The 13,169-nt window shown below is 41.1% G+C and overlaps 1 protein-coding gene across 1 annotated transcript; it reads left to right on the forward strand.

Moving 5' to 3' along the window:
* The first annotated feature begins 10,333 nt into the window (after window positions 1-10,333).
* Window positions 10,334-11,464, forward strand: LOC142352953 (uncharacterized). Its single transcript, XM_075405113.1, has one exon. It carries the CDS (start codon window positions 10,334-10,336, stop codon window positions 11,462-11,464), a length of 1,131 nt encoding a protein of 376 aa, XP_075261228.1.
* Window positions 11,465-13,169: the final 1,705 nt, after the last annotated feature.

Genomic DNA, 13,169 nt, shown 5'->3' on the forward strand with positions numbered 1-13,169 from the left:
AATGAATAGTGGAGGTCAATACTAACAAAGATTGTAACTCAAAAAGTTAAATTTGTGTAATGAATTAGGAGATTTGAATGATTTATACAGAATTTTGGGTTGAAATCGCAACATAGGGTAGAAAAGAGAGTTGATCTTTTCTACCAAATTGTACTCTGCAATCTTCTGAAATTGAACCATTTCAAACATAAAACATGGGAAGATGCAACTCTTTGAAAACTAGTTAGCAAGGGATTAGTCTATTTTGGCATGCTGAATGTAGCCTAAACCCGTGAGGATGAATTTGCCCAATTTTCGTCTAGCTATACCTAAGTGGTCGACCGTTTATTTAAGGTAGGGAAATACCCCCTTAGGTTGACTTCATAAATCTTTTCATAAAGTCGGCCTCTCAACTGGGGCTCTGGGGCGTTTTCATCTGTAAAGAACGCGAAGAGAATGAAACGGAGTTTTCGATCATTTGACGGCCAGATGGAGAGGTCCTCGGCTCCAAACCGCGTGTCCCCATTGTTATGTTCAACTCATTTCTCCCTTGTTTTTTGAACAATTACTTTCTCATGTAGTATCAGCCCAGCGTAACTAGGCTGCCATTTTTAAGCGCCGGAAAAAATGGAGCAGAAACCAGTCGGTGAATGGATGGCGTTCATTTGTTAACAGAACTTTGCCAATTATGCTAGTTTTCAGAGCTACAGCGACCAATTTATTGGTAACAAGATGCTTAACAGCCATCAGAGTCTTCTATATTTCCCCACTTTTGCCATTTTGCCCCGAAATAGGTAACAAGTCTGTTTACATAAACTTTTTCAAAGCAACAGGTCGGGAGAGCAAATTTCTTGTTTCTCAAAAAAAACTCATAGTTTTTTTGAACTTTTTTGTACCAACTCAGTTGATGATAATTGTTTTTGCGATATATAGTATTGTCGAGGATGAATTTTTTCATATTTTCAATTTGGAGAAGATTATCAACAATTTCATCCATACAGAGTCAAATATAGCTTAGCAGTCATCAAAAATTTTATTTTGAATTGATAGTTCAGATTCAAAGATTTGAACAAACAAAACAGTTTAGTTTGGTAACTCTCAGGGTAGAAAAAAGACAAGAGCAAGGATAAAGTTTTCACAATTTCTGTTGCGTTTTTGAAAGTTAATTCAAATTTTTCTTTTATTATTAACCTTTTTATGGTTATGGTTCAGCTCCTTGTTCTACAATTGGTTCTCATCATTTTCCGAAAAATGGAAAAAATGAAGAAAAAATCATCTAAAGTTTTATTCTTAATGAAATGCTTCAAAAAAGTTTCCATTTTGGTAAAAAATTTAGAAAAAGTATTAACCGATCTATCTAATGATATCAGAGATGCTGACAACTTAACAGTTTTCGAAACTTTAAGATTTACTTGATTGCTTTTTAAGTGCTCAAATTTCTCAAAATTGATGTCTCAGAAAGTTATCGCAAATATACAATTCAGCTGATGTGAACAATAATAATGGGTTTTCAAAATTTCGCATACTCCTGGATCCCTTATCTGGGAGAGGAACATTTTAATTAATGTTTCTGTAAAATTAAAGGCAACTGGCCATTTATTTGTGCAACATTTAGTATAATATCATCAAAGAAAAGACAACTTTAACAAAAAAAGAGCTTTGAAACATGGCCGTCCCATTCTTTGGATTTTTCAAGATTTCTAGTTAACAAAATTAATAAGTCCACTTTGGAGATATCAAAAAAATAAATAACATTTTTTAATGTGCGAAAACAAAATAGGGGTCTGGCAAATGTGTACACTTTGTTCTTTTTTAACTAATATAAAGTAAATAAATTATACCGCGTAATAAAATTTGACGAGTTACTTGATTCTGAAAACACGGCCATAAAATCAACAGCTTCAAAAAAGTTTTCAGATGACCTCATAAGTTGTTTAACGATGCAGACCTTGTCTAGAACTCTTTTCTTTTTCTGTCAAATTTTTAAATGAAACAGTTGATTTTATTGCTGTGCCGTCATAATTGCAAAATGTTGCTTTTTTGAATTATTAGGTCTCGAACATTTTGCTATGGCTCAGTTTTTTATGATGTTAAAAAACTGGCAAATTATTTTTTGGCCAAACGACTGCTTGCCAGGTTTCTCAGATTATTCTAGAGATAGAATTAGGATTGGTTTTCCGCGCACACTTTTCGTCTTTACCACATTTTTATTGTTTTTTGCTTATTTTAATTTTGGCTGACTTATTGTTTATTTGTAAAAGATTTCGGTTTTATCATTTAAAAAGTACTACTTTAGTGGAAATACACTTTGAAAGATCTGTTGCGAACAGATTAGAAGATCTAATAATGCACTAGTGCGTGCAGTATCAGATTTTTTTAATTGGTACTTTTGGTTTGAATTACTATAAATATCTAAAAGAATAGCAAACCAAAATCATTATAGTCATATTTTTGTTGTTTTGACCCCTTTTAGTTGTCATATATTGAATAGTTACCCCATCACACTGTGTACAACAAGGAGGGCTATAATATTGTTGGGAGGGGAGGTAAAGACCTGTATCTTGACGTTTCAAAAGCTTTACCAAAGTTGAGTTTAAATGGCTCTCTGACCTAGACCTGCCCAAAAAAAACTATCGAAAATCTCAGCATTTGTTTTTGCCGTGCTGCTAGATCAAAGATTATCAAACCATGAAGTGTCGAACTTCCATCTTGTTTGCGTGACATTGTTTTTTTGAATCTATATGACCTGCAGCGGTAAATTGGTGTATCAGCTTTTTTGCGGGTGCATGACTAACTCAGAAAATGTTGTTACTAGCAGAAAGATGGTATAATTGTTTTACAAAAATCATGTCTGCTAAATTTTGAATTTCGGACGAAAAAAGTACCAAAAATGTTACAATTGATTTTCAATATTTAGAAACCCAATGACGAGGAAACTTCACACTCTCTGCATTTTTTTCCGCCTGAAATAAAGTTTTTCAAAAATTCACTTATTGTTTCTCCCTCAACTTTCCGCCCCCTAGCAGGATCATTCCATCCCCTTATAAAATTCTATTGTTGTATAAATGCGTAAAACTTTTTTCTCCACTATACTAGGCGCTGAATTGATCAGAAATTTGTTTAGGTTACGTTAATCTACTGGATGTCACTGAGAAGATCTGGCCATTACCGTAATTCGCAAAACAGTTCAAAATCTTCAGCCAGAATTTTGAATTGACTTCGAGTCGCGTAACCATGCTTTAAACACGAAACGCACACCTTTTAAAATGACGAAAGTCAACGGAAGTCAACTTCTGGCTAAGTAGGAATTTCTGGCATTTTAACTTCTGGCACTGCAGATGTTCCAAATGCAAAGTAAGCGTATATATATAAACTAAGCAGCGTATGTTTGTAAGCGTGTAAGCGTATATATTTGAATTGAATAGCAAGCTATCAAGGCGGCATAGCGCAGACGGTAACGCACTGGACTCCGAATCGAAGGGTCGCTGGTTCGAGCCCCCGACTACGACCAAAATTGCAAAGCAAAATCAGTATTCTAATACATGTACATTGAGCTACGGACTGTTAGAGAGCGGTTTTGGGCCGAACCAGCCCGATTTAGACTAAGATGACTTAGATATAAAATTATTAGAGTATCAAAACGCTTTGAATGGTTCAATTTTAAGGCCAATGCAAGGCCAAATTACGTCATACATGAACTGAATCGACCGATATTGGCTAGCAAAAGGCTAACAGGTAGTGTCTAGCCTTTTTGCCGCCAGTGTTACTTTGAATAACTTTTGTTAACGATGTTAAGTGATCTTCTTATGTGTCGTATGTTATGTACACAAGCTATAGTTGGCATAAAAAGCCGTTTCTTGAATCTTATTCGATTCGTAATTGTTGAATAAAGATTTCCCGTCTTCCGTTTTGTTACATTCGAGTTTATTGTCGGATACAAGGCTCAAATATTTGGTCCAGCACGTGAGAAAAAACCAGGACGAGGATTTTTTGTTCTTACATCGACTTCTATCGGTCAGGGGCCGGCTCAACGTTGGTGATAGTGTTCTGTGGAGCACTACTAGTGGTTCAGTGTCCAGTAGAGTGACTTTGGCAGTCAGAGGCCGGGTCAACGTTGGTGATAGTGTTCTGTGGAGCACTGCTAGTGGTTCAGTGTCCCGTAGAGTGACTTTGGCAGTCAGAGGCCGGGTCAACGTTGGTGATAGTGTTTCGTGGAGCACTGCTAGTGGTTCAGTGTCCCGTAGAGTGACTTTTGCAGTCATAGGCCGGGTCAACGTTGGTGATAATGTTCTGTGGAGCACTGCTAGTGGTTCAGTGTCCCGTAGAGTGACTCTGGCAGTCAGAGGCCGGGTCAACGCTGGTGATAGTGTTCTGTGGAGCACTGCTAGTGGTTCAGTGTTGCGTAGTGTGACTTTGGCAGTCAGAGGCCGGGTCAACGTTGGTGATAGTGTTCTGTGGAGCACTGCTAGTGGTTCAGTGTCCCGTAGAGTGATTTTGGCAGTCAGAGGCCGGGTCAACATTGGTGATAGTGTTCTGTGGAGCACTGCTAGTGGTTCAGTGTCCCGTTGAGTGACTTTGGCAGTCAGTGGCCGGGTCAACGTTGGTGATAGTGGTCCGTGGATCATTGCTAGTGGGTCAGTGTCCTGTGGAGTGACTTTCACAGTCAGAGGCGTGGTCGGGTAACTTCTGGTGACGTGAGGAGCATAGAGTTCCAAAACTGTAAGCTCAACTGTTGGGACTACTTTATTGGTTGATCAGACGTTGTCAGACTCTTCATTTTGGTGCTAATATTTTACACTGGCGGCACATACTTAGCCTAGATATACTTTTGAACCCATAGCACTAAGCCGAAAACCTTCGGGTGCTCAGTTAGCCGAATAACTTTGGGTGCTCAGTTAGCCGAATAACTTTGGGTGCTCAATTAGCCGAATAACTTTGGGTGCTCAATTAGCCGAATAACTTTGGGTGCTCAATTAGCCGAATAACTTCGGGTGCTCAGTTAGCCGAATAACATTGGGTGCTCAATTAGCCGAATAACTTTGGGTGCTCAATTAGCCGAATAACTTTGGGTGCTCAATTAGCCGAATAACTTTGGGTGCTCAATTAGCCGAATAACTTCGGGTGCTCAGCTAGCCGAATAACTTTGGGTGCTCAATTAGCCGAATAACTTTGGGTGCTCAATTAGCCGAATAACTTCGGTTGCTCACTTAGCCGAAAATTTTTTGGGTGTTCACTTAGCCGAAAAATTTTTGGGTGTTCAATTAGCCGAAAATTTTTTGGGTGTTCAATTTGCCGAAAAATTTTTGAGTGTTCACTTAGCCGAAATATTTTGGATGTCCACTTAGCCGAAAAATTTTTGAGTGTTCACTTAGCCGAAATATTTTGGGTGTTCAATTAGCCGAAAAATTTTTGGGTGTTCAATTAGCCAAAAAATTTTTGGGTGTTCAATTAGCCGAAAAATTTTTGGTTGTTCAATTAGCCGAAAAATTTTTGGGTGTTCAATTAGCCGAAAAATTTTTGGGTGTTCAATTAGCCGAAAATATTTTGGTTGTTTCAATAAGCCGAAAAATTTTTGGGTGGTCAATTAGCCGAAAGATTTTTGGTGTTCAATTAGCCGAAAAAATTTGGGTGTTCAGTTAGCCGTAAATTTTTGGGTGTTCAATTAGCCTAAAATTTTTTGTGTGTTCAATTAGCTGAAAATTTTTGTATTCAATTAGCCGAAAAATTGGGTGTTCATTTAGCCGAATACTTTTAGCAGTTCACTTAGCCGAATTCAGTGCTTTTTATAGTAGGTGCTAGTTCATTGAGCCGCACAATAAACAAACTACGGGACCCTCAAAATACACGACACCTTAATACATCTATAGCTGAGCCCGGACTCAGTTTTAAGGCCGTTAAACAGAGAAAGACCGTGCAATTTAAGCTCAAATACGAGTACCCACAGGCAAGTGAAGTAATAATTTGGCACGACTCTATAAACAATGGCTTAACACCCCATCATAACAATAACCCTAGCCCACTATCTGCGTCTGAACTCATTCAAGAACTTTACGCAATCGAAAATGAGATAAAAGCTATTGTTTACTGTCCACGACAGGGCGCCCCAGATATCTTCGAGGACCTGAAGCAAACAAGTTTCGTCGTGGTTCACGTCATAAAAGACCTCCTATCAAAGCGCAAAGCCAAGGATCCTTCGATTCTGGACGACTATTTGCAACTTCATCCGCCCTTCTGCTGTGAAATAAAATCACTCTCTATTGTGAGATTTCATAGCGCCAACCTAAATTGTCTGATAAAAAAGACCAGACCAAAAAGGCTTAACCAGCGCCGTCAAAAAGCTCGAGCAAACAGGGCTGCCGCTCTCGAGGGGAACTCTGCTGACGAGCCGTGGCTAGCTTAAGTGCAAGGCTATAGCTTGTTTGCAGTTTTTTCCTCGTTAGTGGTTGATCTGTTCTTTTGAGCCTTTAAGAAACTAAATTCTAGTCCGTTTCCCAATTCCTCATAGTGTATTTGATTTACGAAATCATTGCTTGTAACGATTCCCCTTTCTTATTCTTTTGCTGGTAAGAGTCCTCTGAAATTCTGAATATTGTATTAAGTGTGCCTAATTCATTGAAACAAATATCTAACATTTAATACCGTTGTTTTCAAGATGGAAGCTCAGGCCATCAAGTTGTCTGAAGCTAGATCTAAAGTTGAATTAAGTGTGAATGACTTGTACAAAAGAATCGACGAAGCAATAAATAGTAAAACACGAAAAACAAAAGTCGAGACATTAGTTAACAAAGCAAAGGAACTCTTGTCAACAGCAATTGACAAAAACGATCAACTGGTTCAGTTAGCCTCACGACATCCAAATAAAATAAAACTCACTGAGGAGCTTGAACTTTGGCTCAAAGAAGCAAGCGAAACTCATGACAATTATGTAGCAAATGCACGACAATACATTGAGCTCAGTGATGAGACAATTGGTGAATCAACATTCCGCCGAAAAACATCAAGCTGTGGATCGAAAACTGTCTCAACCTCGTCTAACCAGAGGAGAAGAGAACAGGAAATAGCAAGACTTCAACGAGAAGAGATTGAGAGAGAGAATGAGAACATAATCAAACTCGCTCAACAAAAGCATCAATTAGAGCTAGACACAATTAGCGAAGAGGACAGGAAAAGATTGTTTGACGCAAAAGTCAAGGAGATTCGGGCTATGGAGTCATCCGATGAGAGCCTTGATGTTGATCTCGGGGAGCAAACAATTTTAAATAATGATAAAAATTCTGAGCGTGTAACAGAATGGGTTGACAGTTCAGTGGCAAACAATATTTTGTCTACAACTCTTCGTTCAAACCGCGCAAAAAACGAAATTCAAGAAAATGGTTTCCTCCAAGCTTCGAACTCATTACCACCACATGAAACGGATAATCTCCTAACAGGCCCTTCGATGCTGCAAAATTCGGTGAACGCTCCAAACGCTGCACCAAACGTTATTGCAGCAAAGCAATCATTCACCACCAAAGGACGGTAACCCGCGTAAAAACGTCGTCCGTACTCCCAAAGCAGTATCATATTTTTTGTCTTTTGGAAAGGAAGACAGACAGACCAGTCCGCAGGCAAGTAATAACGTCGCTAATCAGACCGCTGATACGGGAGCATCAGCGCCTCAACCCTCACAGTTGCCAGAACCCTCGAGCTGGGCACCAGTCCCCAGCGCAGTTTCATATTTGAATCAACCAGATCATCATTTAGCAAACATAAACAACCCCACATTGACAAACTTGCCATCTATTACTTCTCATCATCAGAACGTACAATACTCTGTCCAAAACATGCAACGTAGTTTTTATCCCATGGCTAGCCACCTCCTGCCAAACATGTCTTTGTGGCATGTACCTCATCCGGCAGCCGTAACTTCCTCACATCCTCAACAAGTTCAACAACAAGTTTTGCAAACAAATTTGAATAAACCTGTTGTATCCTATTCAAGTGGAGGTACAACCTACTACAACCAAAACCCGTTTTCCGCTGCAACCTTTATCGGTCAACACAACCCCTCATCGTCATTACCGGTGCAGCACGGTTTGTATTCAAACCCAATGCTGCCCTACGCAACCATGCCAGCCAATACTACTGGTCCTTTCCATTCGTATCATCCATCAACATCTGTTGCTCCCGCACACGATAATTCCTTCAATGTTAAGGATCTAGCGGACGCAATAACCTCCAGTCAACTCAATCCATTACCAAAATGGACGCTTGCGCAATATAATGGGGATCCACTTCTTTGGCATGAGTGGATAGGGCAGTTCAAAATTGCCATAGACTCTCAAAACCTCTCTGATGCAGCAAAATTAACTTATTTGAAAACTCTTTTAACCGGAAGAGCTAAAAAATCCATTGAGCAGTTTGCGTATAGTGGTGCATTGTATAACAATGCCATGAAAGTTCTGGAACGGAAATTCGGCCAACCCCATGCCGTAGGTGGCGCTCACCTTGATAAACTTAACAATTACCCGCCCTTAAAAATGCACAATTCGGAAAATGTAATTGCTTTCGCATCAGTAATTCCAAGTTTAGTTGGAGTTTTCCAGTCATTGTCATATGACGCCGATTTGCGTAGCTCATCTTTACTGAATCAAGTGGTACAAAAGCTCCCGCCCAATCTTAAGGAATCCTGGTGTTCACATATAGTGAAAAAGCAGTGGCTCAGGCCTACCTTGTTAGAATTCAACGATTGGTTACAAGAAAAAGCGGACACACATGACCGCATGAAAGCAGTCAAATTTAAGACTAAGACAGACGAAACACCAGTTATAAATAAAACAAAAACAACTTCAAAGGCTTTCGCCTCAAACTCAAAAGTTGCCGACGCAAAACAGAAGAACCCGTCAACAAGGAACGGGAACGATCTTGGTTGCCCGCACTGCAAGACAAATCACCCAATTTGGAAATGCCCGAAATTCAAAAGTGAAAACCCAACTCAGAGAGCGAAAATTGTAGCCGAACATAGACTATGCTTCTCCTGTCTCAATGGTTCCCATCAATTTAGAAATTGTCCCAACCCACGAAAGTGCAAACAACCTGGTTGCACTAGTACACATAATATTCTGTTACACGGTTCCGAACGCATCTTCACTAAGAACAATGCAAAGAAACCAAGTGAAATGAAAAGCGTCACGGATCCACTGCAGTGAACATCTCTAGTTACACTCAATTCGGGAAACATCTGTACTCCCAATCAAGATGGAAACTCGTCATCTTTCCCTGCTGTGTCCGACGTTAAAGGTCTTTTACAGGTTAAAGAAGTCCAACTCAAAGGCCCCACAGCTAAGGAAACAAAAGTGCTGGCTTTATGTGATCCTGCCTGCAGTCACTCGTGGATTGCGGCAAGTGCTGCGGCAATACTCAATCTGAAAGGTTCACCTCTTAAACTGACTGTTTGCGGAATAAATGCAAAACAAGTTATTGATACACTTATTACAGACGTGACAGTTAAACCATTAGGTGATAACACCTGTGAAAGTTTCGACGTAAGTCCATACATAAGAGACACGCTAAATGTTGGTTCTGATATTATCAATGTACCTCAACTACAGGAAACATATCCGTATTTAAGTGTGCTAGATCCCGTTCAGTACAGTTACTCAAATGTCGAAATGATTCTAGGCCAAGACGTTTACCATGCAATCCGACCTATCGAATATTTTGAAAGCGATTCAAAATGTGCGCCCGTTGCCGTCCGTCTTCCAATTGGTTGGGTTCTAAGTGGACCTCTGCCTGCCACTTCTAGTTTCATATCCTCCTGTTTTAAAATTGTTACTGAACCGGAAACAGATCTAGCCGAACAACTGAAGTCCTGGTATGACATGGAGTCATACGGAGCTGTAAAAGAGGTTGACCCCACGTCTTCTTCAGACCGTAGAGCAGTTGAAATACTAGAAAAGACAACTTTTAATGACGGAAAACGGTATCAAGTTGGTATGCTGTGGTCAAAAGACGACCTTCATTTACCGAATAACTACTACTCAGCACTCGTTCAACTGAAGTCCCTTGAAAAAAGGCTTTTCAGGGACCAAGACCTCCGAGTGAAGTACGAAATTTCATGGAACATCCTTAAATAAATCATTGTTGACAGGTCCTGATTCACTTCAGCGTTTGATTCATACTCTTATCCGCTTCTGCCAGTATCAGTACGCAGTCTCTGCTGATATAGAAGGCATGTTCCTCCAGGTTGGAGTGCTTCCTCAGGATCAACCGTGCCTTAGATTTTTGTTGCGGGAGGATCCATCAACTGATGTGATGGTATATCAGTACACCAGGCATATCTTTGGTGCGAAAGACTCGCCCACATGCGCGAATTATGCCCTCCAACGAACAGCCAAGGAATAGCCGTCAGTACCCAGATGCATCGCAAGCTGTGTTGGAAAAGTTTTATATGGACGACTACCTCGACTCCTTAGACGAACCAGAGAAAGCACTGAAGAGAGCCAAGGAACTCGTAGAACTACTTATGTTGGGAGGATTTAAATTAACAAAGTTTGTAAGCAGCGTTCCACACCTGCTCGATGAACTCGACAACAGCTTCAAAACCAATGACCAAGAAGAGCCAAAAGTTATTGGAAGTTCTGAGGAAGAAGCCTCATCACACGTATTGGGTCTGAAATGGGACCACAAAAAAGACACACTAGTTGTCAGCCGTGGAACGAAGTACGTGGACAACAAAAACGTAACTCAACGCCTAGTACTTAGTTTAGTTTCAAAAGTCTTTGACCCAATTGGTTTAGTAGCCCCCGTCACAGTTACCGCCCGACTGTTGCTGAAAGATATATGGAGGTTGAGTGGTCAAGACTGGGACAAGGTGCTGCCCGATGACATGATTGATAGGTTCAGTGCATGGAGTTCAGATTTACCCAAATTAGGAAACCTCACAGTCGCTAGGAGTTTTTTCTCTGGCGAGTTCGACTCAACCGAGCTTCATGTTTTCGGGGATAGTTCCCAGGAAGTCTTCAGCGCTGTTGCCTTCCTGAGATCAAAAGTAAGGTCAGGACCCACTACGCATACCGAAATTGCCTTTATTTTAGGAAAAGCAAGCGTTGCACCCATGAAATGTTTGACCGTACCCAAACTCGAACTTCAAGCAGCCCTCCTAGCAACGCGCCTAAAGGTAGACATATATAAAGCTTTAACAATACCTCTTAGTAAAACGTTCATGTGGACAGATAGCACGACTTTGCTTCAGTGGCTGAGATCCTTCGATAAACAGCCCATCTTTGTTGCCAATAGGGTTTCGGAAATATTGGAGTCCACAACAGTCGACCAATGGTTTCATGTACCATCGACAGACAATCTCGCGGACGTTGGTACAAGGGGAATGTCAGCCGATGGCCTGTGTGCCAGTAGCTGGTTGAAAGGTCCAATTTTCCTGTTTACGTCAGATTTTCCTTTCCAGCCAAATAACGAGATATTAGGCAATCTGAAAAAAAACCGTTAACCAGTCACTTTGGCGATCCGGTTCAAAAACAAGAAAGCAGTCCTGCGAGCAACGTTTCCTACCAAGAAAAACTGTTCGATTACACAAAATTTAGCTCCTACTTTAAACTAGTTAGGATAACCGCTTATCTCCTCCGCATCCTCCCGAAGCACGCCCATTTCCGGTCATCAGATGCTTCAATTCTTAGGCCCGATGAACTCCAGGTTGCTGAAGCAAAACTTCAGTTCCTCGTTCAATCTGAATCATTCCTGTTCGAGAAAAAACAACTTCTGGATGAAAAGCACCTTATCAGAAAAAAACCCAATCTCACCGTATACCCCTTTCATTGGTCCCAATGCTCTGATCAGATCTAGTGGCCGCATCAAACTATTAGTTGAAGCCGACTATGACATCAAACATCCCATCATACTTGATAGCCGTCACCCCGCTGTAAGGCTCTTTCTGAAAAAAGAGCATTTAGTTAACCACCACGAGGGCAAGGACTTTTTGCGAGCTTGCATACAACGACGCTACGCAGTCCTGAAATTGCGTTCCGCATTACGATCTGTCAAATTTAACTGCGTATTATGCCGTAAGCGTAGCAAAAAGTCCGTTCAGCCAATGATGGCCGACTTACCGGCCGAACGTCTTTCTTATGGTTCCCCTCCCTTCTTCAATACGGGAATGGCTTATTTCGGCCCATTTTATGTATCAGTTTAACGCTCAAGTGAAAAGCGTTGGGGTTTCCTTTTCACGTGCCTCACAACACGCGCCTTGCATATTGAGGTTGTGCCATCGATGGACATGAATTCCTGCGTTATGGGAATTGAAAGGTTCATTGCTCGGAGAGGAAAACCCCGCGTCCTTTGGTCGGATAATGGAACCAACTTTATTGCTACCGAGAAGGAACTATCATTGTGTATACAGAGTTGGAATCAAAAATTCATTGCGAGTCAAATGTCTGAAAGGGGAATCTTGTGGAACTTCAATCCACCATCTGCCCCACATCATGGTGGCTCGTGGGAACGAATGGTGAGGAGTGTTAAACGCACTTTCTATGCAGTTCTTGGCAACCGACGTCTTACTGACGAAGTCTTACAAACGACATTCTGTTTAGTTGAATCAACTTTAAATAACAGGCCACTTACCCCTGTATGCTCTGACCCTACGAAACTTGATGCCATAACACCTAATCACTTCCTTCTCGGAAACAGGTCAAGCACTGTGCCTTCCCTTTGTCAGAAGAGGACTTCGACCACCGCAAGAGATACGTGCGAGCTCAGTGCTACGCGGACTCAATTTGGAAAAGGTGGCTAGCTGAATATGTCCCAAACCTGAATCGTCGCAGTAAATGGTCCACACCAGAAAACACAGAGCTTAAATCTGGGGATCTTGTATGGGTGGCCGACGAATTGAGCCCCCGTGGACACTTCCCCATGGGTCGCATTGAAAACCTCCGTTATGGCAGCGATGGCATCGCCCGTTCGGCTGAGATAAGGACAAATGCTGGTAAGTATATCCGACCGGTTGTAAAACTAATACCTGTTTTAGAAACAACACTTTCGGGGCCGGAGGATGTTGCGAATGCAAATTAAGCGTATATATATATATAAACTAAGCACCGTATGTTTGTAAGCGTGTAAGCGTATATATTTGAATTGAATAGCAAGCTATCAAGGCGGCATAGCGCAGACGGTAACGCACTGGACTCCGAATCGAAGGGTCG

The sequence above is a fragment of the Convolutriloba macropyga genome, chromosome 14 (genome assembly GCF_964194025.1).
Source record: "Convolutriloba macropyga chromosome 14, txConMacr16.3, whole genome shotgun sequence".
NCBI classification, from domain to species: Eukaryota; Metazoa; Xenacoelomorpha; order Acoela; family Convolutidae; genus Convolutriloba; species Convolutriloba macropyga.

What these genes read in the sequence shown, in the direction of transcription:
- LOC142352953 (XM_075405113.1), top strand. Translation starts at nt 10,334, where the DNA reads ATGCCCTCCAACGAACAGCCAAGGAATAGCCGTCAGTACCCAGATGCA.